Source organism: Thermothelomyces thermophilus, chromosome 5 (genome assembly GCF_000226095.1).
Source record: "Thermothelomyces thermophilus ATCC 42464 chromosome 5, complete sequence".
NCBI lineage: Eukaryota > Fungi > Ascomycota > Sordariomycetes > Sordariales > Chaetomiaceae > Thermothelomyces > Thermothelomyces thermophilus.
The window spans coordinates 3,843,372-3,867,624 of record NC_016476.1 but is presented as its reverse complement, the minus strand read 5'-3'; the positions used below and the strand labels follow the sequence as shown (position 1 = coordinate 3,867,624).

At 53.4% G+C, this 24,253-nt stretch overlaps 6 protein-coding genes across 6 annotated transcripts; 4 read left to right on the top strand and 2 right to left on the bottom strand.

Moving 5' to 3' along the window:
• Positions 1-935: 935 nt before the first annotated feature.
• On the bottom strand, positions 936-3,057 carry MYCTH_2309486 (uncharacterized protein). Its single transcript, XM_003665532.1, has one exon. It carries the CDS (start codon positions 2,415-2,417, stop codon positions 1,173-1,175), a length of 1,245 nt encoding a protein of 414 aa, XP_003665580.1. The 5' UTR covers positions 2,418-3,057; the 3' UTR covers positions 936-1,172.
• Positions 3,058-7,192: 4,135 nt separating this feature from the next.
• MYCTH_95577 (uncharacterized protein) lies at positions 7,193-7,576 on the top strand (the record flags this gene model as incomplete). The annotated part of the gene is made up of 1 exon (XM_003665531.1): positions 7,193-7,576. The coding sequence occupies one exon, from the start codon at positions 7,193-7,195 to the stop codon at positions 7,574-7,576; it is 384 nt and encodes a 127-aa protein (XP_003665579.1).
• Positions 7,577-12,907: 5,331 nt separating this feature from the next.
• Positions 12,908-13,968, bottom strand: MYCTH_103134 (uncharacterized protein; the record flags this gene model as incomplete). The annotated part of the gene is made up of 3 exons (XM_003665530.1): positions 12,908-13,418; positions 13,590-13,720; positions 13,762-13,968. 3 exons carry the CDS (start codon positions 13,966-13,968, stop codon positions 12,908-12,910), a joined length of 849 nt encoding a protein of 282 aa, XP_003665578.1.
• A 1,132-nt stretch (positions 13,969-15,100) lies between these two features.
• MYCTH_95580 (uncharacterized protein) lies at positions 15,101-16,952 on the top strand (the record flags this gene model as incomplete). The annotated part of the gene is made up of 6 exons (XM_003665529.1): positions 15,101-15,192; positions 15,479-15,598; positions 15,776-15,893; positions 15,938-16,271; positions 16,366-16,548; positions 16,741-16,952. The coding sequence occupies 6 exons, from the start codon at positions 15,101-15,103 to the stop codon at positions 16,950-16,952; spliced, it is 1,059 nt and encodes a 352-aa protein (XP_003665577.1).
• Positions 16,953-17,178: 226 nt separating this feature from the next.
• MYCTH_2066181 (uncharacterized protein) lies at positions 17,179-19,865 on the top strand (the record flags this gene model as incomplete). Its single annotated transcript, XM_003665528.1, has 6 exons — positions 17,179-17,272; positions 17,299-17,305; positions 17,342-17,693; positions 17,782-18,566; positions 18,623-19,288; positions 19,454-19,865. Coding segments are annotated over 6 exons (2,316 nt in total), but the record flags the coding sequence as incomplete, so codon positions are not given.
• A 705-nt stretch (positions 19,866-20,570) lies between these two features.
• On the top strand, positions 20,571-24,048 carry MYCTH_108475 (uncharacterized protein). The gene is made up of 6 exons (XM_003665527.1): positions 20,571-20,806; positions 20,868-21,204; positions 22,059-22,351; positions 22,446-23,246; positions 23,349-23,421; positions 23,502-24,048. Exons 1-6 carry the CDS (start codon positions 20,706-20,708, stop codon positions 23,742-23,744), a joined length of 1,848 nt encoding a protein of 615 aa, XP_003665575.1. The 5' UTR covers positions 20,571-20,705; the 3' UTR covers positions 23,745-24,048.
• Positions 24,049-24,253: the final 205 nt, after the last annotated feature.

Sequence of the window (24,253 nt, the reverse complement as noted above, 5' to 3'; positions counted from 1 at the left end):
AATAACTAAGATAGATTACGGATTACACAGTCCAGTAAAGATCCGGAATGTATGTATGTAATGTATGTAATCTGTATTCCGTACTTCACCCTCCTTATTGCAGCCCCCAGTTCCCGTTCACCTCGTTCTGCCGTATGTATGTACATACCTTAACGCCGACAAATCATCGGAGATGTTGCCCAACAGCCAAGGGAGCGAGCCCGGGAACCCTGAAAGCCATCCTTCGGGATCGCAAACTCTGTTTGGCTCAGCCCCTACTCCTGCCATCACGGCCAAATCAACCAGTCGGCTTGCCTGCAGCGTGCTCTTGCCCACGCACTTGAGAGAACGAGCTGCCATTCCTGACAACCGTTCGGCCACGCTGTTGGGGAAGTTTGCCAAAACTGGAAGGAGACTGTCCATTGGTGTTGCACTTCGCCAATGTCTTTTTGCGTCTCAGAATAAATGGAAGGAATAGCTAATTAAGATTCGCGTAAGCTCATCGGGAACACAGATTGGCGTGATCAAGTCAAGGTTTCGATTGCCATTAATTACGAGCTCGCCACGGTCCTCCAAAGTCACTTAGTTCATAATTAGTACAGGTCTTAACGCAGAGTTCGCCCGGCACGCCTTATACTCGGCAGCCACTGGAAGAACGCGGTTTGCGGAAAATAAAGTAAAGCAACCTAGCTTGCATTGGGCACTGTTTAGTGTAGGGCGTTCTGTGGTCTTGAGAGACTCTGCGAACGGCCTCAGATCTGTTCTCGAGGTTCTGACTACTTCGTAAGTAACGTATCTTATGCATGTACGTACAAACCTTGCGGGACTTGGGTGTTGGTCGCGAGGTGCGTTTGCCATTTGGATTCGCGAGAAACTAGTTACCTCCGGGTTTCCCAGTCCGCGATATTGGAGCTCTGAATATCATGGAGGTAATTGGGAACTTGAACCCACTGTCCGAGTTCCCTATCCGAAGGTACCTAGGTAACTCGGATGTGTTGAACCGTTCCACGACCACCACAGATAGATGACCCCAAACGTCTATTTTTTTTTTTTTTTTTTTTTGAAACTTATTACCCTGCCCCGATTGTCCGCCATAGTTACTGTTTTTCAGCCACCCATACAAATGCACATAGCACGAAACCTCCCACGGCCTCTCACGCGAAACCGCCATCACCCTGGCCCGGTTGTGTTCATCAGCCCCTCCGCAACACATCAACAGTCTCGCTCCACAGCACCCTCATCCTCCGCCTCAAGTCCTCCTCCAGCCCCCCAAAGGTCGGCCCGGACAGCGGCGGCATCCGTTTCGCGGCGGATCCCGCACCGCGATCGAGGTTCTCGTCACCCCCTGTAGCGCCGCCCCCTTCTCCTTCACACGCCAGCGCCGACCCTCCATCGCCGCTACTAGCTATCCCACTCCCGGTCCGCATCCCCGCCCCTGCCCCTGTCCCTGCGGTGGGGACGGTGGTGGTGGTGGTGGTGGTGGCACGCACCCGGACGGCCTTGAGCCGCGCCGCCAGCGCGTTGACCAGTCTCTGCGCTCGGTGGAGCTCGCCGAGCACCAGCTGCGCCGGCGGGCGGCCGCGGTGGTAGTGCAAGTGGAAATGTCGGTGGTCTCCGTCGTCGTCCACGTCGTCCACGTCTTCGTCGTCGTCGTCGTCGTCACCGCCGTCGTCCGCGTGGTTCTCGGCGCCGTGTTGTTGTTGTTGCAGCACCACCCGTTCCGCCAGCGGGGCCCGGGACGAGCACGCGGAGCAGGCGACCGGCGAGCGAGTGCCTCCCGATGGGTGATGGAGCGGCTCGATGGCGGTCGGGGGCGTTGCTGGTTCTGTGCTGGCGGGTGAGGGGGAGGGGACGGGTCTCGGGTGTTGCGACCCCATGGGGCACGTTGGCGAGGGGCGCGAGGCGGGCGTCGCGGTTGACGTCGGCGTCGGCGTCGGTGTCGGCGTGGGCGGGGGTGCGGGCTCGTCGTCTTGGGCAGCGGCCGCGGCCGAGTACCATGCCATTACCTTGAGCACCACGAGGGCTGTAATGGAGAGGATGTATTCGTCGTGGGAGCACTCGCACTTGAGGATCCTGGTGAGGGTCTGGATGATTCGCCGGTTTTCCGAGAGGACCACGTCCGTGGTTCGGCCGTGACACGTGAAATAGTCGTCCGAACCCTCGCGGGATGCCGCGAAGGTGCAGCGACACGAAGCGTTCGGGAAGAGATGGTTCAGCATCTCCAGCATGGTGGCGAGGCAGCAGCTTGACCGGCAGAGGTCACGGCCGAGAGCGCTGCCGGTCGGCGGGGCGCAGTCGAGGTTCAGCCCGTGAGTGTCCGAGAGGGAGAGTCCCGGGTTCGAGACGGAGGCGGACAGGTCGTCGAAGAGGTCGGGGGTAGTCGTCGCCGTCTGGGAATCAGACCCGACCGGACATAGGTCCTGCTCGTCGAAGATCATGGGGGATGTTAGACCGATGTCAATGAAGTCCAAGGAGTCAGCGCCGGCAGCTGTGAGTGGCGGGGATGGGCCTGGGAGTAATGTTCCGGAGGTGAAGACGCAACTCCATGGATCAGCATCCGACCCCATTAGACCAGATCCCGCAGAACCTATAGCCGGCTTGGGCGGGCCAACATCGGATTGAGAGGAGAAAGGTGTGGCAACCTTTTGCCCCGGTGATCCGGCGCCGCTCAGCCGACCCCCGTTCCCGGAAACGCCAAGGCGGCCGCTAGCAATGGACCCCATCGTGCTGCGATGGTCCCTCCTGGAGAGGGCGAGGGTGCGGGCCGTCCCGCCTCGGTCACCGTCTGCCCATGCCCGAGCGGCCTCTGCTCTGGACGCAATCGATGCTGTGCGCCCCGTCCGCCGTGACACCAAGTAGACACAGGCAACGCCTCGGCGAGCGCACCTGGAGCAGGTTGGCTTCTCCTTGCCGCATCTGACCTTGGAGCTTGCACAGTCTGTGCAGCTATCCCGTAGCTTGCGTTGGCTCGGAAAGGTGGGCTGGCCGGGAGAGCGTCGGACCTGGGTTTTTAACATTGTGTGATAGTGAAAATATGAGCACTTGTGGAAGGGTCAAGGTAATTATGACGAGTTTTTGAGGATACTCATACGTTCGCACAGGGGCAACGGTCTATATAATAATCATCAATGTTCACTGTGCTGATAGGCCGGCCCCCGGGGAGTGTCTGAGTCCCTTTCTCAGGTAATTATGCCGCAAACTCATCAGGAGTTCAGCTGGTTTCATGCCATGAAGAACGAATGCGATTTTCCTGTTTCGGGCGACACGATGTGTGGGTTGACGCCCTGTAATTACATACATACATATACCTGGCCCATGACGTTCTGCAAAGGGCCTGAAGCCAACAACTACCACATTAGATGAGGCTGAGCAATACTGTTTTGACGGAAAGGCAGAGCTCTCCCAAAACGCACCGATAGTGTTCATGGAGGGACCGTTGCCGCCGTGGAGATCCAAATCTGCAGAGTGTCGGCTGTGTTCCCAGTGTCTCGACAGTGGGAGATGAATCGTGATGGCGAAGGTGAAGAAACATCTCACGCAAAAGTAAGCTGCCTATCAAAATCCACCTCCGAGACGCCAGGTTGGAATGCAGAGCCAATTGTTTCCTATTGCCTTTGCAACTCTTACGCCACGTCACGGATTTTCCTCCCTTGTAGAGGGGCAGAATGAAACATTGGCCAGAAGCTTCAATTCCCCCTCCGCACAGGCGCGTACACAGGGTGGATCTGTCTCAAAACAGCCAGAAGATACCTGTCCAGCGGTGGAATTTGGTGAGTGAGGCTGTTCTTCTTGTATTGCACTTCAACTAATAATCATTACCACTCAGGAGTTGATTGATAATGCTTTCGGACTACAAGCGCGGTGCACATACACGAAGTAGGTATTTGAACATTAGATAATTAATCTCCAGGCTTCAAATCTGTGACCTCTAGCCCATCGTCAATCTCCCGCGTTACCGCAGGAAATCCAACCAGGAACGCAATGATAATAGCTCTTAGGACGTGACGCGGGAAGATAGGCTTCGTATAGGTAATGTAGTCGATGAAGAAGGAAGAGGAGAATGGAGAACGAACCTGGCCAAGCCCTGCAGCGGATGTGGACAGCTACAACCTTCAGTGGCGCGGGGGAGAATCCAGGCCGCCATGTACGGATTACATACAACCACGAACAGGCAGCTATACCCACCGCTACCGTAGCTATTGTCCTTAGAGATTGGTAGGCTAGATATACGTACCTACTTAATAGCTGTTGTTTACTTGTCTGCGTCATATTAGGTTATCAAGGATCCAGTCTTCCAAGCTATCTTACGTATCTCCGGTCACGCAGGTAAACTCACTGTTTGGATGCAATTGGACCAACAAAGTTACTGACCCCGCCAGATGCGCCGAGCTGCCTGGGACACTCCTTCTCAAAGTCGCGGTGAGGGATCTCCGGGCGTCCCCAGCCAGGGCTGGGTCGAACATCCCGCTGCAGATAATTGCGAGTGGTCTGCGGCTAATATGCCAGTGCTCAGGCAGCGCAGATCCGTCCGATCAAGGCGCCCACCTCCATAACAGATAGGTTTATGCTTACCTTTGCTGGCTCTCTCAAGTCTAGGTCCCGATCCAAGACACAAATGGGGGGACCCGTGACCGACCTCCTCGGAATATCCGTCCTGAATCAGGACGATCGAGTTGGCTTGCTTATGCTTTGCATGTTGACAGATCCAGTCCATTCAGCTCTCACTGGTTCTCGGCACAGCCAAGCAATGGCTGCCATTCGTTTCAGACGATCAGCCGGCCGTGAGTTACTCCGCAGCCACGGCGACTGGCCTCTTGCCCTTAGAGTTCGTTGCCGAAACACATCTACATGCACCACATCATGGAGGTGATAGTTTAAGATCTTGCAGTGTTTCGGCTACTTCCTGCCTCGGGAACAGAGGTGCATAATATGTGGAATCCCGCCAGAATCCCGCCAACATGCTTTGCCGCCGGGATTTCCCAAGCACTGCGCTCCCTGACCTGGGGGACACAACATTCATCCGTGAAGAGTGAAGAGAACTGGGCACTTACCAGCGTGAACTCTTGGTTCCGGGGCAATCATGGTCCGGTCATGAGCATTAACACGCAAGAAAGTGGGGTGACGACACCACCTCAAAGAGGGAGACGCCAGAAACGTGGCGGCAGGAAAGGGTTCCGGTGAGCCAAGCGCCTGCTGTATCTTTCTTCTGCAACCGATGATCTTAGCTCCGCAGCCTCGGGGCTTTCCCGGAAGATGCCACTAGGGTGCGCCTCCGACGGGGGTCCAAGTGTCTCACGGGACCAAAGCCGTAGTGTGCGTACAACTCTCACCGTACCGATGTGCGGAGATTGTACATGTAATTTGTACATACATACATACATGCTCGTGTCAGGATTAATTAGCCATTGTTACGCGCCCCACGCAACAACCATAAATCCATCATTGACGTTTCTGGGACACGTGTTCAAGGGACCGGGGAAATCGAGTATGTCTTAATTGACTCACGTTCGATGCCTAGATACCTACGTAGATTAAGGCACCTGTCTATACAGTACCTATCTCGGAGCACATGCGGGATCCATATGTACATGTTTAGAATGTTACCTCATCAATTCAAAGCCTCGACAATGTCCACCAACGTCACGCCCAATCGCCGGCGATGTTACACCACCGTGTCTCTTCGGACAGTGCACTTCGGCCGTGTCTTGTAAGAATCTTGAGGCAGGGATGCGCGATATGCGCTGGCAAGCGATCGATAGGAGGAAAGATCGCCCAGCTTCTCCTTGCCCCACTGGGGGTTTGAAGCGCATACACTACAGGTCTGCTGCAGGCAGGCTCGGCCCAGTCAGGTCGTTTTCCATGCTCACCCGCCTGGAGAGCCATACATAAAATATCGTCAGTGCTTTCACATCCCACAGACATGGCTGGGGAGGTACCCCAGTATGATCGAAGGCTCAATGACAAATATTCATACCCCCTCAGGGGTGGATAGTGGCGCCGTGTGTGTCTTTGCCGGGAAGGATGATGTGGCATGCTTTTGTATACAAGGTATGCATTAATATAGCAGAGATCTGTCAAGAAAAAAGAAAAGTGAAAAAACAAAAAAAGAACATCGAGATAAAATGGGTCCCTGGGAGTCCTCTGGCCCTCCCTCGAGTGAGCAGCCCAGTGAATCACGAATACCGCTTCCTTATCCGAGATTGCATGCTTACAATGTGGCGTGCCTGAAAAGCCCGAGGCAAGAGATCCCGCCGATCGAACCGTGATTCCAGGCCTTGATTTGGGGAACGTCCGTCTCAACTTAGTGCAACTTCACCATGCCTAGAAGGTGTTTGTTTGAAGCTTTGAGTCCATGTGTACAGCTGAATTGAGGTGCGGTGTGTGGCTTCCTATCTCGCATTTACCCTTCACTACCCGGTACATTACCTACTCCTTGATCAGTTGATTTGTAGATAAGGTGGCACCTTTAACAAGGTACCCTAATTGAAACAAGCAGTATAAGCTTCATTGAATTCCGTCTCAGGAAGCAGGAATAACGAGTGTATCCTGTGGGTCGACTTCATCAGTGAGGCGTACCGGGTGATCAGGGTCTGGCAGCCGGTCACCTCCACAGCTGTGCAGCCGCCTGGCGGCTGGCTGAAAGGTGAGACACTGGAGCAGCTGGGAACCAAAGGTTGCCCCCGGTATTGACATTCTATTCAATTACTTGCTTTGTTACCCACGCTAATGCACGCCATTCAAACAAAGCAGCGGAAGGTGAATCCCATCACCCTTGAACATGCGGTGCCGTCTCGGAAGACCACCCGATGAAGCCTTAGTTTGTCGGGACCTGATCAAACAACTGGAGTACAACAAAATTGCTTATGCACTGAACAAATCTTTGTGTCGTCCTTTTAACCACTGTCCACATCTCAGCCATGATCAATTCACAGTTCTGACAAACCCCCTCACCGTAGTTCACTTGACACGTCTCCCTACCCACATAATTTTTCTTTTCTTTTTTTTCCTTTACTCACCTGAGAGCCTACCTATAAAAACTATCCCTCTGGTCTTGCCCCATCAGCTCCGTTCCAGATAGGATGTGGTACCTCGGAATGGTGAATACCTGAGGTAATTATGTGCCCAGACCAATAAAAGAAGCTCATCTCGCATCGTACATCACCCGTTGCCTGGAATTCCCAAACTCTTTCGGCACAAACCCACCGCCACATACATGAGCCCCGGCCAGCCAGCCCGGATAATATCGGGTGGAGAGGAGCCGCTCCCCTGCGTCAGCGGCGGCGGCGGCAGTAGCGGCGGCAGTGGCGGTAACGGGGGGTCAACGACGAGGACTTGGACGCGCCCCGCCTGCAGCTTCTGCTTGGCCTACCAGGCGGTCAAGAACCGGGAGCGGGTGCGGCGCATCCTCGCGGACGTGTGTCTGCGCTACGACGAGGCCGAGGCGCTACTTGCGCGCGCGGCCCGCGCCGAGTCGGATGAGTTCAGTTGGGGGGTCGTTAGGCTTGCCGGCACCATGATCCAGCAGGTTGGTCGACAGCTCGACGCCCTGAGCGATACGGTCGCTTCGATGGGAGGGGTTGATGGAGCAACCGATTAGAGGTGCTTCAAGTGCTAGTCAAAATACCTACCGTAGGATTAGGTAGGTAAGGTACTTTTCAGGTAAGGTAGTCCGTTGGGTCAGTCGAGATACCTTAGGTTCGCTCTATCGATAATTATTAGGTTAGATAATACTCATTCTTAGTAGCGTATATCCCGATGTAATTTTGCATTACTATTAGGATGAATAAAATCAGGTCGCTTGCAATGATACACCTAACATTTGTGAAAATGCGCAAGTGTTCTTTCTACTCATAAGCCGCTTTTGATTCCGCCGAGTCGAGGAACGTGTGTTCTTTCGAGGTATTTATTGCTGGGGCAAAATTGAGGTACCTTAAGGTACCTGGGGTAGTTGGACAGATTTACTGAGTGCTAGTTTCGAGCACCGGCCTCTTCATGTTCCTGTCTACAGTGATATTTAAGTAGACAGTACCATGTTGCCCTCGTCACGTTTAGGAGGTGATTTGCTACAAATAATCAGGCATCCACTACCTATGGAGGAATTCCACCCTAGAACTCGTCTTCATCTTGCAGATCCTCTTGCCGGAAGCATCCCTTCTTGCCTCAATATCGTCCTAGATTAAACACGTTGTTTAGGGTACCTTATACGCAATGTATTTCGTCTTCCTGTCAAATCTCCTACCGCAGCCCGAGTTCGCAATCCCATGAATCATGGGCAATACTGATGCTTCTGCGAGATGTCAGTATCAGAGTGACAACGCATCAATAATCCTCCAGGAGCCAATTGAGTTCTCCAAGTTGGCAGGAAGGAGCCCTATCTGTATCCCGAAACGCCATTCACTCATTTTCTCAATCGCCCCCTCTTGGCTCACTGGCAATCCGCCTAAGAGCTTCTGTCACAGCGGTCGGTCGGATCACCACGGCGCCAGAAACCTCGATACGGTTCCAGACCTGCCACGGTTCACATGAAACTGAAGTCCAGCAGCTTTGACGCAGCTGGCTAATTCTAGTCGATGGTGGAGACCCGGAATACAGCGTGTGTGGGGTGGTTTGGAACGGAGGATTTAATGGATCTGTACAGGCGTGGCTCGGCCGGGTATTACAATCGGGGCTCCGCTGGTGCAAGAAGCCAACGCCAGGTCTTCAATGAGTAATTAATAGGGGCCAGGACTTATGGAGAAGCTCGAGGGGAAGAGTCATAAGAGAGATCAAACCGCCTTTGAGTGGATGCCTCAAGTAACGAAGGACACCACCTTTGCCTGACCAAAAGTCCTCACGTCCGTGCATTGGTATTAGACTTTGTTGTTGCTTCTGCAAAGTACCAACAGATAGAGGAAACTCGGGTGGGGAAACCTTGAGCTCCCTTGACAACATAGGTGAATGGAGCTGGCTTGACAACGCGCAATGACCGAGCTGTGCTGCAGCTCCTATTGTGTGCCAACTCTGGTCTCCCTTTGTCTACCCGAGGGCTGTTAGTGAGCGTGGCTAGAGGAAGGTATCTCCAAGCGTCCCGGAACATCAGTCCCAAGGTTGAGTTGGAGGTTACCAGAAGCAGATCGACGGACAACTAACACCGTATAATGAATGGGCTAAGGGGTTGAAAAACTCATCCCACGAATGCGCTTTACGTCATGAGAGGTATGTTTTTGTTGGCGGTTCATATGACCTGTAAGTCGCTCTGTAACGCTTCACTATATTCTATGGCACACAAGGTACCTTGGTCTGACTAACATATAATTATAGACACCAGTAGGCAGCAGCTGACAACCAGTAACAACCTCCGTAAACTCTACAAACATGACGCTCCATACTCGAAAAAGTCCAAGTTCCAGAGAGAGACCGCCAGTCACTCAGCAGCTTTGCAAACGCCCAGCCAAGACATCGTGGAAGGCGCCGCCAATTTGAGCAAAACCATGCAGAGGATTGCAGAGACGGGCCGGACGGTAAAATATCAGAACTCGTCAGCCGATTTGGCCAGCCCTATTTGTCCTTGCGAGAAGTGCGGGTGCTCCAACAGATACAGCCTTCCTGGTGCGTGCTTGCACTGCCAGGTCAATTGCGAGGAGAAGCATTCCACCTTCTGATGGTAGTAAGGGAAGGTAAAGGGGGGGGGCTGGGGGAGAGGGGGGTTAGTTGAAGAAGCTGAGCGGCCTGGGAGCAACCATTCGCAGGGTTTCTAATCACTACTGTCTGAGAATTTCGATTCGTGATGGGGGAACTATAGGAAAGCGATCAGGGGATCATTAACGGCGTGTTGCTATCAAGAGACTTGAAGCCATATATAAAGAATACTGTAATTGTTACAGCATTTGACTATCTGTAGGTCAGATCTGACTGACCCACCAACAGGGATGACGAGCCAGGGTGTTGACATATATTTAGACAGCATCTCTAAGTGCCTCTGGCACTTAGAATAATCAATGCTTTTATCACCTACTTCTACAGACCGTAACAGTTGGTCTAGGAGTGCCGCCCACGGCGCGAATACCGCTATAGTATCGTACCTTTGTAGCCTCTCTGAGCTGTACTAATTACAGCCACCGAGCTATAGCAAGTGGTGCCTACTACCGGTTCGAATCTGTGATCTCGTTGCCAATCGCGAGCGTTCGAATGCTATAGGAGACCTTTTGCCTAGACAAGCGACTGTGCCCCTCTGCTCAAGCAGGCGCCTAAACGGTTAGATACGACGGCAACAGTAACTCTGTCAAGATCCCTCGCCTAGAGGCCAGATTTGCCTTTGTCAGAGTCGACGGCAAGATAAAGGCTGTGCTCTTTAGCATCATCGCCGGCATTATGGTCGTGGTTGACCTACGTGAGGTTACCGAGGCTGAGATCTACTATATTATACCGGTGCTGTTCCTTACTAGGCACTACGAGACCTTAAACCTATAAGGAGGATTCTAGCCTCGTACCATTGATAGTAATATAGTATAGAACAGATAGTAACTACATAGTTATATATAGCTAATATATTAATGTAATTAGATAGGTACTAATCAATTTATATAAGGAATATAAGTATAAAGAACTAGCTATTAATAGCCCTAACAAGCTAGTAGATTAGGATAATAGGCCGACCTTGCTATCGTTAATCAAGTTCGCTATTACTAAGGTATAGGATATAGTAAATAAGAAGAGGCTGCTAATGCCCCTGACTATATACTAGGTAATTCCGACGCTTAAGCCTACTAACCGCCTGTCCTACAAATCAGATATAGCTTAACTAGAGTAGAACTACTAGGACTCCGGCTCTACCGACGCTACTACCTAGGACGCGACTATATACCTATATATACCTACTAGCCTACCTATAACTATATAATAGGGCACCGAGCACTGTAACAATAAGGGTATGCTAGTCATTACTAAAACCACGGCTACTACCATTACCGCTCCGACATCCTAGGCCTTACTATAGCCAGATCTAACACTCTACCTGCCTAAGCCTATACCTTAGCCTGTCATACTAACTAGGTATACTTAGCATAGGGTACCTATTAGCAGGTTTATCTATAGGAGTAAGAGGGACCCTAATGACAATAAAGAGGCCGAATTATGGGCTAGAATTAATAATACCTATATCGTCTTTAATAGCCTTAAGGAGGTAGAAAATACCTTTATAGGTATAGAGTTTAACCCCTTTACTAGCACTAGGGTCATCAAGTCTAGCCTGTTATACCTGTCTATAAGCATGTTAATTAGGCCTATTAAGGATTACCTTACCTACGCTTACTAGGAGTATTATAGTAATAAGAGTATACTTATCTATACCTACTATTAAATTTATTACTATTATAAAAAGGCTAGTAGTAACTCTTTTAGGGCTAACCTAGCTATATATAGCCTTAAGAAGAAACTAGAGACTATATATAAAATATATTATATTACTAATATAGTACCCACTAGTATACCTAAGCCTAAGGAATTACTAGCAGCCTATATTTATATACCTAAAGGAGATAGTAACACTCTAGTTAACGGCTACCTATTTAAGCTTAGCTACCTATATTATAGCCTACCTAGCTACTAGGCTATATAGCCTATACCTATATAAGTTATTACTACCTAAGGTATAACTAAAGAGGATAAGGCTAATAAGGACTTTATTAAGCGCTAGTAATTAGCTACTAAGGCTAACCTTCTTAGGTTAGCTTAGACTATAGTTTAGAGGTAGGATAAGGCTATTAATAGCATTACTAAGGCCCTTAACTAGATTAAGGAAAAGCTTAAGCAACTATAAGAGACTTTGATAGCTATAAACAATAGCTATATAGCTACCCTTAACTAGAAGAAGGACATAGATAAGAAGCTATAGTAGCTTAAAGGTATAGTTACCTAGCTTAGTAAGCATACTATATTAGCTACTATACTATAGAGGGCTCCTAGGACCTAGGTACCTATAGCTAGGCTACCGCCAGCCACTACAAGGGCTGGTGCCCCTCCTAGCTCGATCGCCTACTAGGTCGTATACCTACCGCCTATAACTACCGGCCAGAAACGCCTATAGCCGGAGACGCCTATATAAGAGAGCCCTTTACATAAGAGGGCCGCTAGTGTACTCTACGGTAACTACACCCCAGCCAAGGACACCTAGGCCAGGGCCAGGACTCTCGCACGCCTATAGCAAGAGCATCTATCAGCCCTGTCCGTATTCCTAGACAACCTAGGCCTAGTAGGTAGAAAGGACTAATAGGTAAGCAAATAGATATAACCATAAGATAGAGGAAAGGAACGATTATAAGGATTATCGCTATAGAATAGCTAATATATCTACTAAGTTATAACAGGTTATCATTTTCTTTTCAAGCCCCTAGTGCCTATTATAGCATTTGACTATCTATAGGTCAGATCTGACTAACCTACTAATAGGGATAACGAGCTAGGGTGTTAACATATATTTAGACAGTATCTCTAAGTGCCTCTGGCACTTAGAACAATCAATGCTTTTATCACCTACTTCTGCAGACCGTAATAGTTGGTCTAGGAGTGCCGCCCACGGCGCGAATACTGCTGTGGTGTCGTACCTTTGTAGCCTCTCTGAGCTGTACTGATTGTAGCCACCGAGCTGTAGCAGCAATACTCTTTACACAAATCTTGACGGTTTATTCTGAATTACGGTTTATCAGCTGCCCTACTAGCAATATACTCTAATGATCGAAGTTCTCCTAGCAATCATGTAGCGAATAACTGACTCGGCCGCCCTATGGATTTGACTAATACGCTCCCGACCGTCCCGTGTCAGCTGTATTATAGGGAAGAACACACATGACCACCTGGTGTGTGAGCTATGATCGAAAATCTCGAACTCCTAGGCCCCAAAATCACGAACATGCGCCAATGATCAGGAAAGCGAGAAACTCCTTTCACGCCGTCAGAAAAACTTCCTGTACGCCTCACAGCTAGTGGCCACAACGCCTGCAAAAATAACCGGCCTCGCCACAGAATAAAACGACGCGCCGGCGCCGAAACGACCTACAAACGGCAACCCGTCCCCTGATCTGTCCTGTTTGTAGTAGACCCTCGGGAGCACCACCCCGATGGCCACGGTTCGCGGCAGCTCCTCCAGCGGTTTCATCATGTCGACAAACTGGGTCGTGAAGGCCAGCATGGCGCTGGGGAAGAAGTGGATGTCGAGCTTGCGGAGGTTTGGCATGCGCCGGAACAGGGCGACGTGGTCGCGCCCCGCGCCGCGGAAGTAGTTGCCCCCAATGAGCTCCTTGCAGTGTTCCGTCCCGTTCGGGAGCATGTGCGCGATGAAGGTGACGGACCGGATGGAGAGCGCCGTCTCGGGGCTGATCCAGTCCAGGAACGCGTCGAGCTCTCCGAAGCCGGCGAAGGTGAAGGTCGTTTCGCTGTAGAGAAAGTGGGAGACTTCTTGATACCTGTTTGCGATCCATGTGTTAGTGCGGACGGGTGCTGTGATGCGCCTGAAGCGCGTTGATTCCGGTTCCCGTACGCAAACTTGCAGGTCAGCATCAGTGCTACGAAATCGGCGAGCCCGGCTCTGCTGGTGTCTCCATCGGAGTGCACATGTTCGCACTCATAATGGCCACACGAGACATTGTTTGTGTCGTAGCAGCTCTTGCTGAGCAAGTACCGAAGCTGCAGAGCTGTCGGCAGGCCTCTGAGGGATACTGACGGGCAGAATATGTGCTGGCGCTTCCCAGCCTCTTGCAGCATCAGGCTGTAGATGTGGTGCCGGATGTCTAGTGGAAGGGCGAAGACGAGAGGTGGAAGCTGCTCGAATGCGGTCTGGGGAATGGAGATTTTGCGCCTCGCTGGTTTTTGTCTTGTGAGCTCTGCCGGCCACACGATAGGCTTAGCGATCTGTTGCCCCGGGACCGTGAGCGCGATCGGCTTCTGCCGTTTCCTAACTCGTGGACTGTTTCCATTCTTCTTCCCCGGACGAGAGACGCAAGGTGATGCGATCATTGCCGCTGCAGAGTTCCTCCAGACACAGTCACTCAATCGTTCAAACGGGAAGGAAGGAATATTCTATTTCGTAGAGTTGGCACGGAACAGCGTCTTCTTTCCCGCGCGGTGACAGTCGCATGTAAGTAAATACAGATAATACCGGGCTCATTGCTGTGTTGTTTGGGCGCGTTTCGCTGATTCACAGGGAGATGTGAATTAAGCAGTGGCGCCACGTTATGGTCATGTGTTGTTCCTGCCTAAGATGCTTGGCGTATGGTGAGCTGGAGCATTCGGGCAGCAGCCTCAGGCTCTCGGTTCTGTGCAATTGCGCACTTGACTCACCGCAGCTCAGCCTCGCTACAAACTCCACTTGCTAGTTTTTCTCTTCCCATAGAGTAGTGGCTGCCTACCTTGGCATCTGGCGTACCTATCCACTAGCCAAGGAGGCAGGCAATGCATCCCAATTATATTTAAACAGCTCGCATTAACAAGCGAACGGGTCATCTACCACCCGGCTTTTTGCCTGGCCAAGCTCCATCGGGAAGTAGCTAGGTATGCATTTGGCTTTCTCGTCTTTATCTCCTTCCATTTCTCCGAGTCGTTGCCCGAGATGATAATTACTGCGCGCACTGATCATAATAACTGACCACCAGTGCAGGATTCGCTCGAGATGCAATACCCAGGGCACCTAGCTACCTAAGTATAATTACAGGATCGTTTCTGGCCGAAGTGGGAACCTATCTCCTAAGACACGCTATAATCATTCAGTGTATGCCTTCAACTACCGGTCGATTCCAAGACTTCTACCGAAATGTTTACCCCTTCCGGAAACGCCAAAAAGCAGAAACCAACCCTAGCGGAAGTGCGGAGATATACAAGGCTTAATGACGAGAAACAAGCTTCCGTCTACTAGACAGTGATGTCAATAAACTTCTCATTTTGGACAGTGATGTCAATAAACTTCTCATTTTGGGTTCTGACGGTACCAATTGATCCTTTAAGCAATTGAATGGAGCGTGGCCAAGGATGCTCCGGACGTGTAAGGTGATGCGCGAAAGCGCTCTCTTTTCAAAATGCTGTCCGTTGTAGTTGGTATATCTATTACCAAGAGGGCAAGTCTATGCTTGGTGCGTGCGAAGAGAGGTTAACAATGGATTTCTCTGCTCCTACACATCAGACCTGTGATTCTATCAAGGACATTTGGGGCTCGCGAACCCCCTATAAGGACGAATGGCCGACCAGGTTAGACATGGCATATGACGAAGAGCCGGATTTATAGGTCCAAAGTGCCTGTGTGCTATGTAAATATTTCTGAACCATATTTAACGGCCTGACGAGTGATTCTAACAGCTAAAAGTAATGGTTACGGTATTGACATTGGACTCAAAGATGGCAGGGTTGTCGGAGTAAGGGGAAGGGCGATAGACCGCGTGAGCAAAGGGCATCTCGGACCGAAAGGTCTGACTACGTCCGTACCCTCCTATATCTCGTCCTATTAAATATATAATTATGGCTTATCTATATATAGCTGGAAAGCTACATACAGCAAAGACCGCCTTACCTATCCCACGGTTAGGACGAATGGCCGTCTCGAACGGGTTTCCTTGGACGAAGCGATGGAAGTGAACATCGCAAAACCCAAAGAACTGTAGGAACACCTTACGAACCATAGCATTACTTTTCATACTAGCGGCTAGCTGTTCCTAGAGGCATACGATGTGTTGGCTCTAGTGGGTAAGGCAGGGCTATATACGCTATATATATGTATGATAGATACCCTTTACTGAGCATTCCCTAGTGACTACGCCAGATAACGACTCTATAGGAACGGAAACACGCGGCTTTGCAGGGTGACGGCCGCCGCCTCGATACGAGAATCCTTCGGTTACGACAGGCAGCCTGGCTCGCACACTGATATCGACTACACCGAGTGCTTTTTCATGGTCGGCTATAACACTAGAGCGACCTAGACTATGCTGTGGTTGAGCCTCCGGGCGAGTGCAAGTTGGACCTGGACATATTCCTGGAATGCGCCAGGAGGATGGGTTTTAAGGACAGGGACGGAAACGACTTGCTGCCGTGGAAGACGCCCGAAGAGGTGTTCGAGGCTTGGAAGAATGCCTCTGCTGGGCGACCGTGTGACTACATCGGCCTGACCTACGAGCTCCTGACGGGCGGGTCGGGGATCCGGTGGCCTTGCAACGAGAGGATCCCGCGTGGCACCGAGAGGCTGTACTCAGACGGCCCGTTCCCCACGAGCATAGAGAGCTGTGAACGCTTCGGGCATGACCCGAAACCGGTGCACCCTACAGCAGGGCCGAGTATGAGAGCCTAAGTGCCGCGGGTAGGGCAATCCTGAAGGCCTGTCACTATTCGCCGCCCATGGAACTTCCCGACGAGGAATACCCGCTTCAGCTTTCGACAGGACGCAAGGTCCACCATTTCCACACGAGACCGAAGGACGACGCTGCAAAACGCCCTGTCCCGAGCCGGAGGTCAGAGTGTCGGAGAAGGACGCCGCAGAGGCCGGAGTGTCGGACGGCGACATGGTGGTTGTCCGGTCCAGACGTGGCACCGTAGAGCTGCGATGCCGCGTTGGTACTTTTCCGACGGACAAGTGTTCATCCCGTTCCACTTTGGGTACTGGGATTCTAAAGAAGCCAGGACAAGAGCCGCCAACGAGCTCACTTTGGTATGTACTTCAATAGCACCTTGTGTTTCGCCCTTCAGCCCTCCGGTGGTGTGCGATGTAACCCAGCTAATTAATCATCCACCATGATGATGGCCCAGACCGCTGGGACCCGATTTCCAAGCAGCCCATGTTCAAATCCGACGCGGCCCGTCTCTCGAGACTTCCTCCGTCCGCCGCCGCCACTCCCGAGGTCCCCTACATCCGCGAGCAGCACTCGTCCGCCCTGGAGCGGGTCGGGACCTGTGGTAGATGGATGGATGCGGAAATCAACGATCTTCGTATCTTCTGCCACGGAGTTGATGGTGGTTGATTGAGGATGGAGGAGGAAGAAGGAAGAAGCTGACCAGGGCCACCCTGCAGGCAAGATGTGGGTGGCTGCAACCCTGGTGGGGCCGGGAACCCTAGTGGGGCCCGGTCCACCAAAAGTGGGCTTAGTTCATCTCTCCCGCGTGCTTGGGAGCGCGCCCTGCGCCCAAAGCGCCCTGCAGCCCCGAGGGCACCTCACCTAGCGTAACCTAACCTTGGCGTTTGTTCAGCAAACACCCGCGATTCTACCGGACCTTCGCCGAAAAATCGCCAGCGCAGCCAGCCGCAGGATCATCCGGAGTGAAGCCGTGAGGCCAAGGCGGCGTCGAATGGGACGCGCCAATTCGGAGCAAGCATGTCCAGTTACCCACCGCCGCCGACGACGTCAACGAGCGACGGCACGGGCTCGACGGACGCTGCGCAGCAAGGCGCCGATGCCGACAACCACCAAACCGACACACCAACCCATTCGCTTTTCGCCACGGAAGCTGCCGCTGCTGCAGTCGCTGCCGCGCACCATGGCCTTCAAGCACTCCAAGCTGCCGTCGCCGCACCCGCGCCGGCGCGGGCGGCAAATCCAGTGTCGTCTCAACATGCATCACTCGCCGACGCCTCCTACCTGATGACCGGCCCCAATGTTGGGCAGCCGCAGCTTGCGGGCTCAAACCAGAAAGCGAATCCGAATCCCACCAAGGCAACGCGCTTGCGCCGCGCTTGCGATATGTGCAGCCAGCGCAAAGTCAAGGTTCGCATTCAGCGTCGCAGCCCCTGTAGTATCTCTTCGCAACCTCGACGGAACGGCACTGACGTTTGCATGTATTACTGCCTTGCAGTGCGACGAGACCCAACCATGCCGGCCATGTACCGACCTCGGCGTCGACTGCACCTTTAACCGGGTCGTGAAGCGACGCGGACCTCCCAACAAGCATGCAGAGGCAGCAAAGGCGGCCAAGCAGCAGAGACTCGAACCAAACATTAGCCCAGGCCCGCACAATGCCGCCGAGACGCTCATCTCCATCTCGGGAGCCCAGGAGGCGCAGCACATCCTCGACGCCGAGTCCATTGCCCCGTGGCCCGTCCTGACCCTGCTCATCGACGACTTCTTTACGTACATCCACCCGCTTGCGCCATTTCCCCACGAGCCGACGTTCCGCAGGTCGTTTTCTGCGCGAGAGGACCGCACGAACAGGGGATTTCTCGCCCTGCTCGCCAGCATGATCGGCTGCTTGGTAGCCTCTTTCCCCAGAACTGCGCGGTTACATCTCAAAACGCAGCAACAAAGCATGCACATGTACCCTAAAGCCATTAACCTGATCGAGCGGTGCAGGACGGTTGCCCTCGCCGCCCGCGGAGCCTCCTTCTACAGCCGCGACGACATAACCGTCTATGACGCGGCGACGAGCTACTTTCTCGGGCTCGCGGCTGCTTACACCATGCAGTGGAAAGTGTGTCGGCGTTTTATGGCCGAGTCCATGACTTTCATCCGAGAGCTGGGTTACCACAAGCCGCGCGACATGGGCTCTTCCATGTTCGGCGTCACTTACCGTGGGCCGCCGTTCAACCATGTCGAGGACCAGCTTGGCAAGCGCATCTTTTGGTGTTTGTTTCTGGGGCTCCGGTGAGTAGTACGAATCATTCGCCTTGGTTACCGTCCGCTGGCTGACCATCTTTCAGATCCATGTACCAGCTGGGCACACACCACAGCGACATTGTCCTCCCGCCACCCACGCCGGGCGAGCCATACCCTGACCTGCCCGTCGAGGTGGATGATCAGTACATCTTGACCCATCAGATACTGGGTCAACCGGAGCACACACTCTCGCTTCTTACTGGCTTCAATTACGGCATCAAGATCTACATGACGATGAACGGCCTTGTAAGCGTGGAGCTGTCCTACGGCATCTCTACCCTTCCCTTTCACGATCAGAAGGCGATGCTGGATGAGTCGCTGCAGGCGGTGAAACAGATCTTAGATGGCTTGCCGCGCGAATTGACGATTGACCTGGACGCCGGATCGAGCAGCAAGCCCAGCCACAACCTCCCCAACGTCATGCCAACCGTGGCCCAAGCCGGGGTCTTTGATGACGCCGCCAGCGCCCTGCACTATTATCCCATCCCCTACGCCCACCTTCAACCGCAGCAGCACCAACAACAACAACAACAACAGCAGCAGCAGCAGCAACAGCAGCAACAGCAACAACAACAACAACAACAACCGACGCCCGATTTCCGCCACAAACCGGGCGCACAGCTCGAACGCCGCCGCCTTCTCCAGTACGAGATCCAGAAAGCCAACATCTATGCCTCGCAGATCTCGACTCGCTCTTACTACGTCGAGCGGTATCTCAACCTGCGGGACGCCCACCGCGAGCACGCCCGCTCCCAGGCGGCGCAGGCCTCCTTCGCCGCGACGCAGCAGCCGCGGCCCACAGACGGCACCGACGCGGGCGGCGCCAATAATCCAGTGGGAGACGCCGGCGCTGCTGCCAACGGCGGCGGCGCCAGCAAATCCGTCGCGGCGGCCGAGCAGGCGGACCCGGTCGACGCCAACATGACGGCCGAGCGGGAGCTCATCGTGCAGCACCTGCTGACGGTGCTCGCGTCGATCCCGCAGCGCAGCATGGAGCCCAACGGGGCCTCGCTCATCAACAAGATCCGCCAGGTCGCCAGCACCCTGGTCAACGACGCGCCCGAGCGCAAGGGCCCCGTCGCCGTCAAGGCCCAGGAGTCCCTCAGCAAGTTCGTCGACATCCTCATGCGCCTCGAGCGCATCCCCCCCGCCGCCGGCGGCCCGGACGGCGCCGTCGTCGGCCTTGCCGCCGGCGAGGACGAGGAGCAGGAGCTCCGCACCTGGGCCGATCTGAGGGAGCACCAGGTCCGCTTTCTGCAGGGGGGTGGGTTCATGGGCTTGCCTTGACCTTTTCTATTTTCTTTTTTTTTTTGTTTTTGTTGGGAGGGGGGGGCCTTCTGTTTGGGATGTCTGGCGTGGTGTTCACCTTTTTTTTTTGTTTATTGTTTGTCTGCGTTGTGGGCGGAAAAATGGACTGGCGTTCTGTTGGCTGGGAAGGGAGTCAGTTGTCAAAGTAGTCGTAAGGGCAGTTCCTCTGCTTCGTCTGTATGGCGATCTGCTTTGGGCCCGGGAAGAAGTCTGCTTATTTTCAAAAATTTGTAAGGGAGGTCGCAAAACAGGAGGTCATGTCTTTAGTGCGCATACCCGTGAAATTGCTCCTTGCGGTTGTTTTACTTCCGCCATCCGCCGGAGACTGGCTCTTGTGTCCAGATAAGCTTAGCTCTGTCCCGGAGCAGTCACACGTCTGGATTACTACCATTCTGTCGGACGGAATAATCCTATTGTCGGTAGATGCGTCAGTTATGGAGTGCCGTCGAAGGATGTGGAGGCAGTATTAAGATATTGGCGCGCTTACTCGTATATGTTTGCGTACATGAATCCATCATCACGGTTGTGAAGGGCACGAGCGTTGTGCGGAGAGAGCCAAGAAAGCACCGCGAATGACACCTCCTCACAGCTGAATCCACATTTCAATTGTGCTACCGCATCCTGCGGGGTCTTGAATAAGCCAATGTCCCAGAGCGGGGCCTCGAAACTCACAGCAACCACTCCGTTCTCACGGGTTTGAAAACTTCTCTAATCATTTTGGTTCGGCCGCTCGTTTCGTGTTCGGACCAGCCACCGTTTCAGTTTACTTGTGTGTCGCTAACATCTTGGGACAACAAAACAGCAAAGCAACAGATAAGCATGGCCGCCAAAGAGAAGGCCCCCGAGGAGCTCGCCAAAGCGGCGACACTCGCCCACGTGCCTGGTGGTGATGAATACGAGAAGATGATCTCTGGCATGCTGTGAGTCAGGCACCAGCTCACTTGGACCTCAACCGTTGTTGACTGACATGGACTGTCACAGCTACGATCCTCTGGAGAAGGCGCTGGCTACCGCCCGGTTCCAAGCGCGGAGATGGTGTCACCAGTACAACAACTACTTCCCTGACGACCCTACAGCGGGCTTTGAGTCGCTAGCTGCGGAGCGGCTGCGCATGCTTCGCGACTTTTTGGGACACGTTGGCGACGGAACGTTCATCGAGCCCCCTTTCCGGGTCGACTACGGGTGCAATATCCGGCTCGGCCGCAACTTCTACGCCAACTTTAACTTGACGATCCTGGACTGCGCCATCGTCACCATCGGCGACCGCGTCATGTTCGGTCCCAACGTCTCCCTCCTGTCTGCGACCCACGAGACGGACGTGCGCAGCCGGCGCGACGGCATCGAGTATGCCAAGCCCATCACCATCGGGGATGACTGCTGGATCGGCGGCCACGTAGTGGTGCTGCCCGGTGTCACTATTGGCCAGGGATGCACGATCGGCGCCGGGTCTGTCGTCACCAAGGATATACCGGCCTGGAGCGTCGCCATAGGCACACCGGCGCGAGTGGTCAAGAAGGTGACACCGCCGGACGGAGACACCGAGACGCGGCCAAGCGTGGTTTGAGTAATTAGGTCTTCGGCCCGGGCTCAAGGCTGTGGACAGAGGAGGGCATTGGTCCCGCCAGCAGAGTAAAAACACCTAGACACGTACAATAAATATAGAGTCCTCTGCTGTTCCGGCTAAAATTATTACGCACCAGTTCAAGGAGAGAGTACGGAGTACGAAGTAGAACTCGAGACCCATGCTTGTAGTTTGTATTCCCTCTTCACTGGCTGCACCTCACGCAATCCAACATGCCTCGATACCGTTTCCCAATGACCATGGGTCTTGCTCTTCTCAACATATGGTTTTGTCTTCCATCCGTTGTTGACACAGTATCTCGAGCGTGATCCGTTGTCGGACGCACCCGATCAGGAAAGTCCGCATTTTCAAGAACGGGGCGCCGAGACTCGCTGAGCTGGGCCACACAGCCGTCTCCCCGCTGTTTCCTCGCTAAAATCTCGGCGTCCGCACTTCTCTCCGCACAGCACACCAACACCAACTTCACTGGGCACGGCATTCATCATATCGAAATTTAGAAAGGTGTCAAATCTAGCCGTGATTCCACCATTGACTCGATACACAGCTGTCATTGTTATTATTCCCTATTCTTCGTCATTTTGAATTCGCAGGTCTCATCTTTCTCCGGCCCCGCTGAGGAGTTGAGCATGGCAACGCAGACTGTCGAGGTTCAGACAGAGCTCGTAGAGATTCCTTCAGAACCCCGAAGTGAAAACAGAACATCGACGCAATCGGACCATGATGGCGCTCCTTCCGCGGCCAAATACGATCGAGCAACCATCTTGAGGTCCATAAGCGCCGGCTTCTCATTCTTTGTGGCAGGAGTCAACGACGGGAGCATGGGGCCCTTGGTGCCCTACTTCATGCGCCAGTATGAAATCAACCCTACCATCGTCTCCGTCTTGTATGTCAGACAGCCTTTCATTGCATTCAGGAGTTTAATTAGAGAGCCGGTGAATCAGGAGACGTGAGGCCTTCTGATACGGGACCCATGACAGATTCGCTGCCAGCTTCTTTGGTTGGCTCTTCACCGCCGTCACCAACACGCACATATGCCAGTACCTCGACCTCGGCGCCATGCTCGCCATCGGGGCAGCCAGCCAAGTAATAGGCCAGGCTCTGCGGTCCTGGGGCCCTCCCTTTGGTCTCCTCGCCTTCAGCTTCTGGTTCATCACGGTGGGCCAGGCATTCCAGGACACCCACGCTAACACGTTTGTCACCAAACTCCCGTCGGCGCACCGTTGGCTGGGTTTCATCCACGCCATGTACATGGCCGGCTGCCTCGTCGGCCCCTTCGTCGCGACCGCCGTCGCCTCGGCCGGCTCCGTCTCGCGCTGGTATCTCTTCTACACCTTCCCGCTCGGCCTGGGCGTCGCCAACCTGGTCCTCGTCTTCGTCGCTTTCCGCTCCACCGTCGGCCGCCTGCCGAGGAAAAGGACGGTGACCTCCTCTTCGTCCCCCCACGCCGCGGCCGGTGAGGCGGAACCCGCGACGTCCCGGAACAAGGCCGCCGCGACCCTTATCAAGAACACCGTCCGCATGCCGACCGTCTGGCTGCTGAGCTTCTTCTTCTTCTTCTTCCTGGGCGCCGCCGTCACCGCAGGGGGCTGGCTTGTCGAGTACCTCGTCGTCGTCCGCGGCGGCGAGCTCGCCCAGATGGGCTACATCCCCGCAGGGTTCAACGGAGGCTGCTTCCTGGGGAGGCTGCTCTTGGCCGAGCCCACCAAACGTCTCGGGGAGCGCAGAATGATCCTCGTATACTCCGTTTTGTGCATCGGGCTCCAGTTGCTCTTCTGGCTGTGAGTTGCTTCCTCGGTTCCGTCCTTGCAGATACTCCGTGTGTGTGCAGAAAGGTTGCTGGCGAAGGTCCCTGACTCACCATCCATCGATTCAATTAACAGAGTTCCAAACATCATTGCGGCCTCTATCGCTGTAAGCTTCTTGGGTTTCTTCTCGGGCCCCTTCTTCGTTACTGTAGGTTTAACCCAACCCCCCCCCCCCCCAATTTTCATATCCCTATGGATGGATGGTATCTCACCCCCCTCCCCCAACAGGGTGTCTCGGTCGCCTCGAAGTTGTTCCCTCCAGCCATCCATTCCACAGCTCTTCCCCTCGTCTTCGTCATTGGGCAGATCGGAGGATCCGTGTTTCCCATCGTCACCGGAATCCTGGCCACCCACGAGGGCGTCAAGGTCTTGCAGCCCATCCTGGTCGCCCTGTTCGCCTGCACCGCTCTGACGTGGCTGTCCATTCCCGCTCCAAAGTCAACCGCGAACACAGCCCTTCATCAGGAATGAAGTGCCCTCTGCTATGGCAGCCGAATGATAATGCGAGTCCTTCGCCCGCCAAAGCTGCCTTGCCCCCACAGAGATCAGTCACCTACATCGCGCCGAGTGAGGTTCGCTGGTGCGTCTCAGGGCGCACTTGATGTTGACGGTGCTGTTGCAGTATGAATGATGCACATTATCAGCCTGACATGGACTTGCCTGTAACGCATCAAGGTTACGAGTGTTGAACTGGCGCTTTCGCCTCAGAGATGTCGTGTATATAGCTTGTCCAGCAAAGACACGGAACATCACCTAGTGCTTGAGGTGGTACTTTAAGTCGGACTCCCTGTTAATGGAACAACCTATCAATAGAACACTTGGCAAACCTTGGCACCAATACCTATATATCTCTTTGAACTATATATTATTATTATTCCTACTCCGATTTGCCTAATAGCTTGCTAGACAATCTACTCCTAATTACAAAGGAAAACTATACCTATAAGGCTACACTAAAAACCTCTATCTCCCTTTACTAA

Coding starts and splice junctions, on each gene's coding strand:
- MYCTH_2309486 (XM_003665532.1), bottom strand. CDS start 2,417: ATGATCTTCGACGAGCAGGACCTATGTCCGGTCGGGTCTGATTCCCAG.
- MYCTH_108475 (XM_003665527.1), top strand. CDS start 20,706: ATGGCCGCCAAAGAGAAGGCCCCCGAGGAGCTCGCCAAAGCGGCGACA. Junction 20,807..20,867: donor AAGATGATCTCTGGCATGCT/GTGAGTCAGGCA, acceptor GGACTGTCACAG/CTACGATCCTCTGGAGAAGG. Junction 23,422..23,501: donor CGGGCCCCTTCTTCGTTACT/GTAGGTTTAACC, acceptor CTCCCCCAACAG/GGTGTCTCGGTCGCCTCGAA.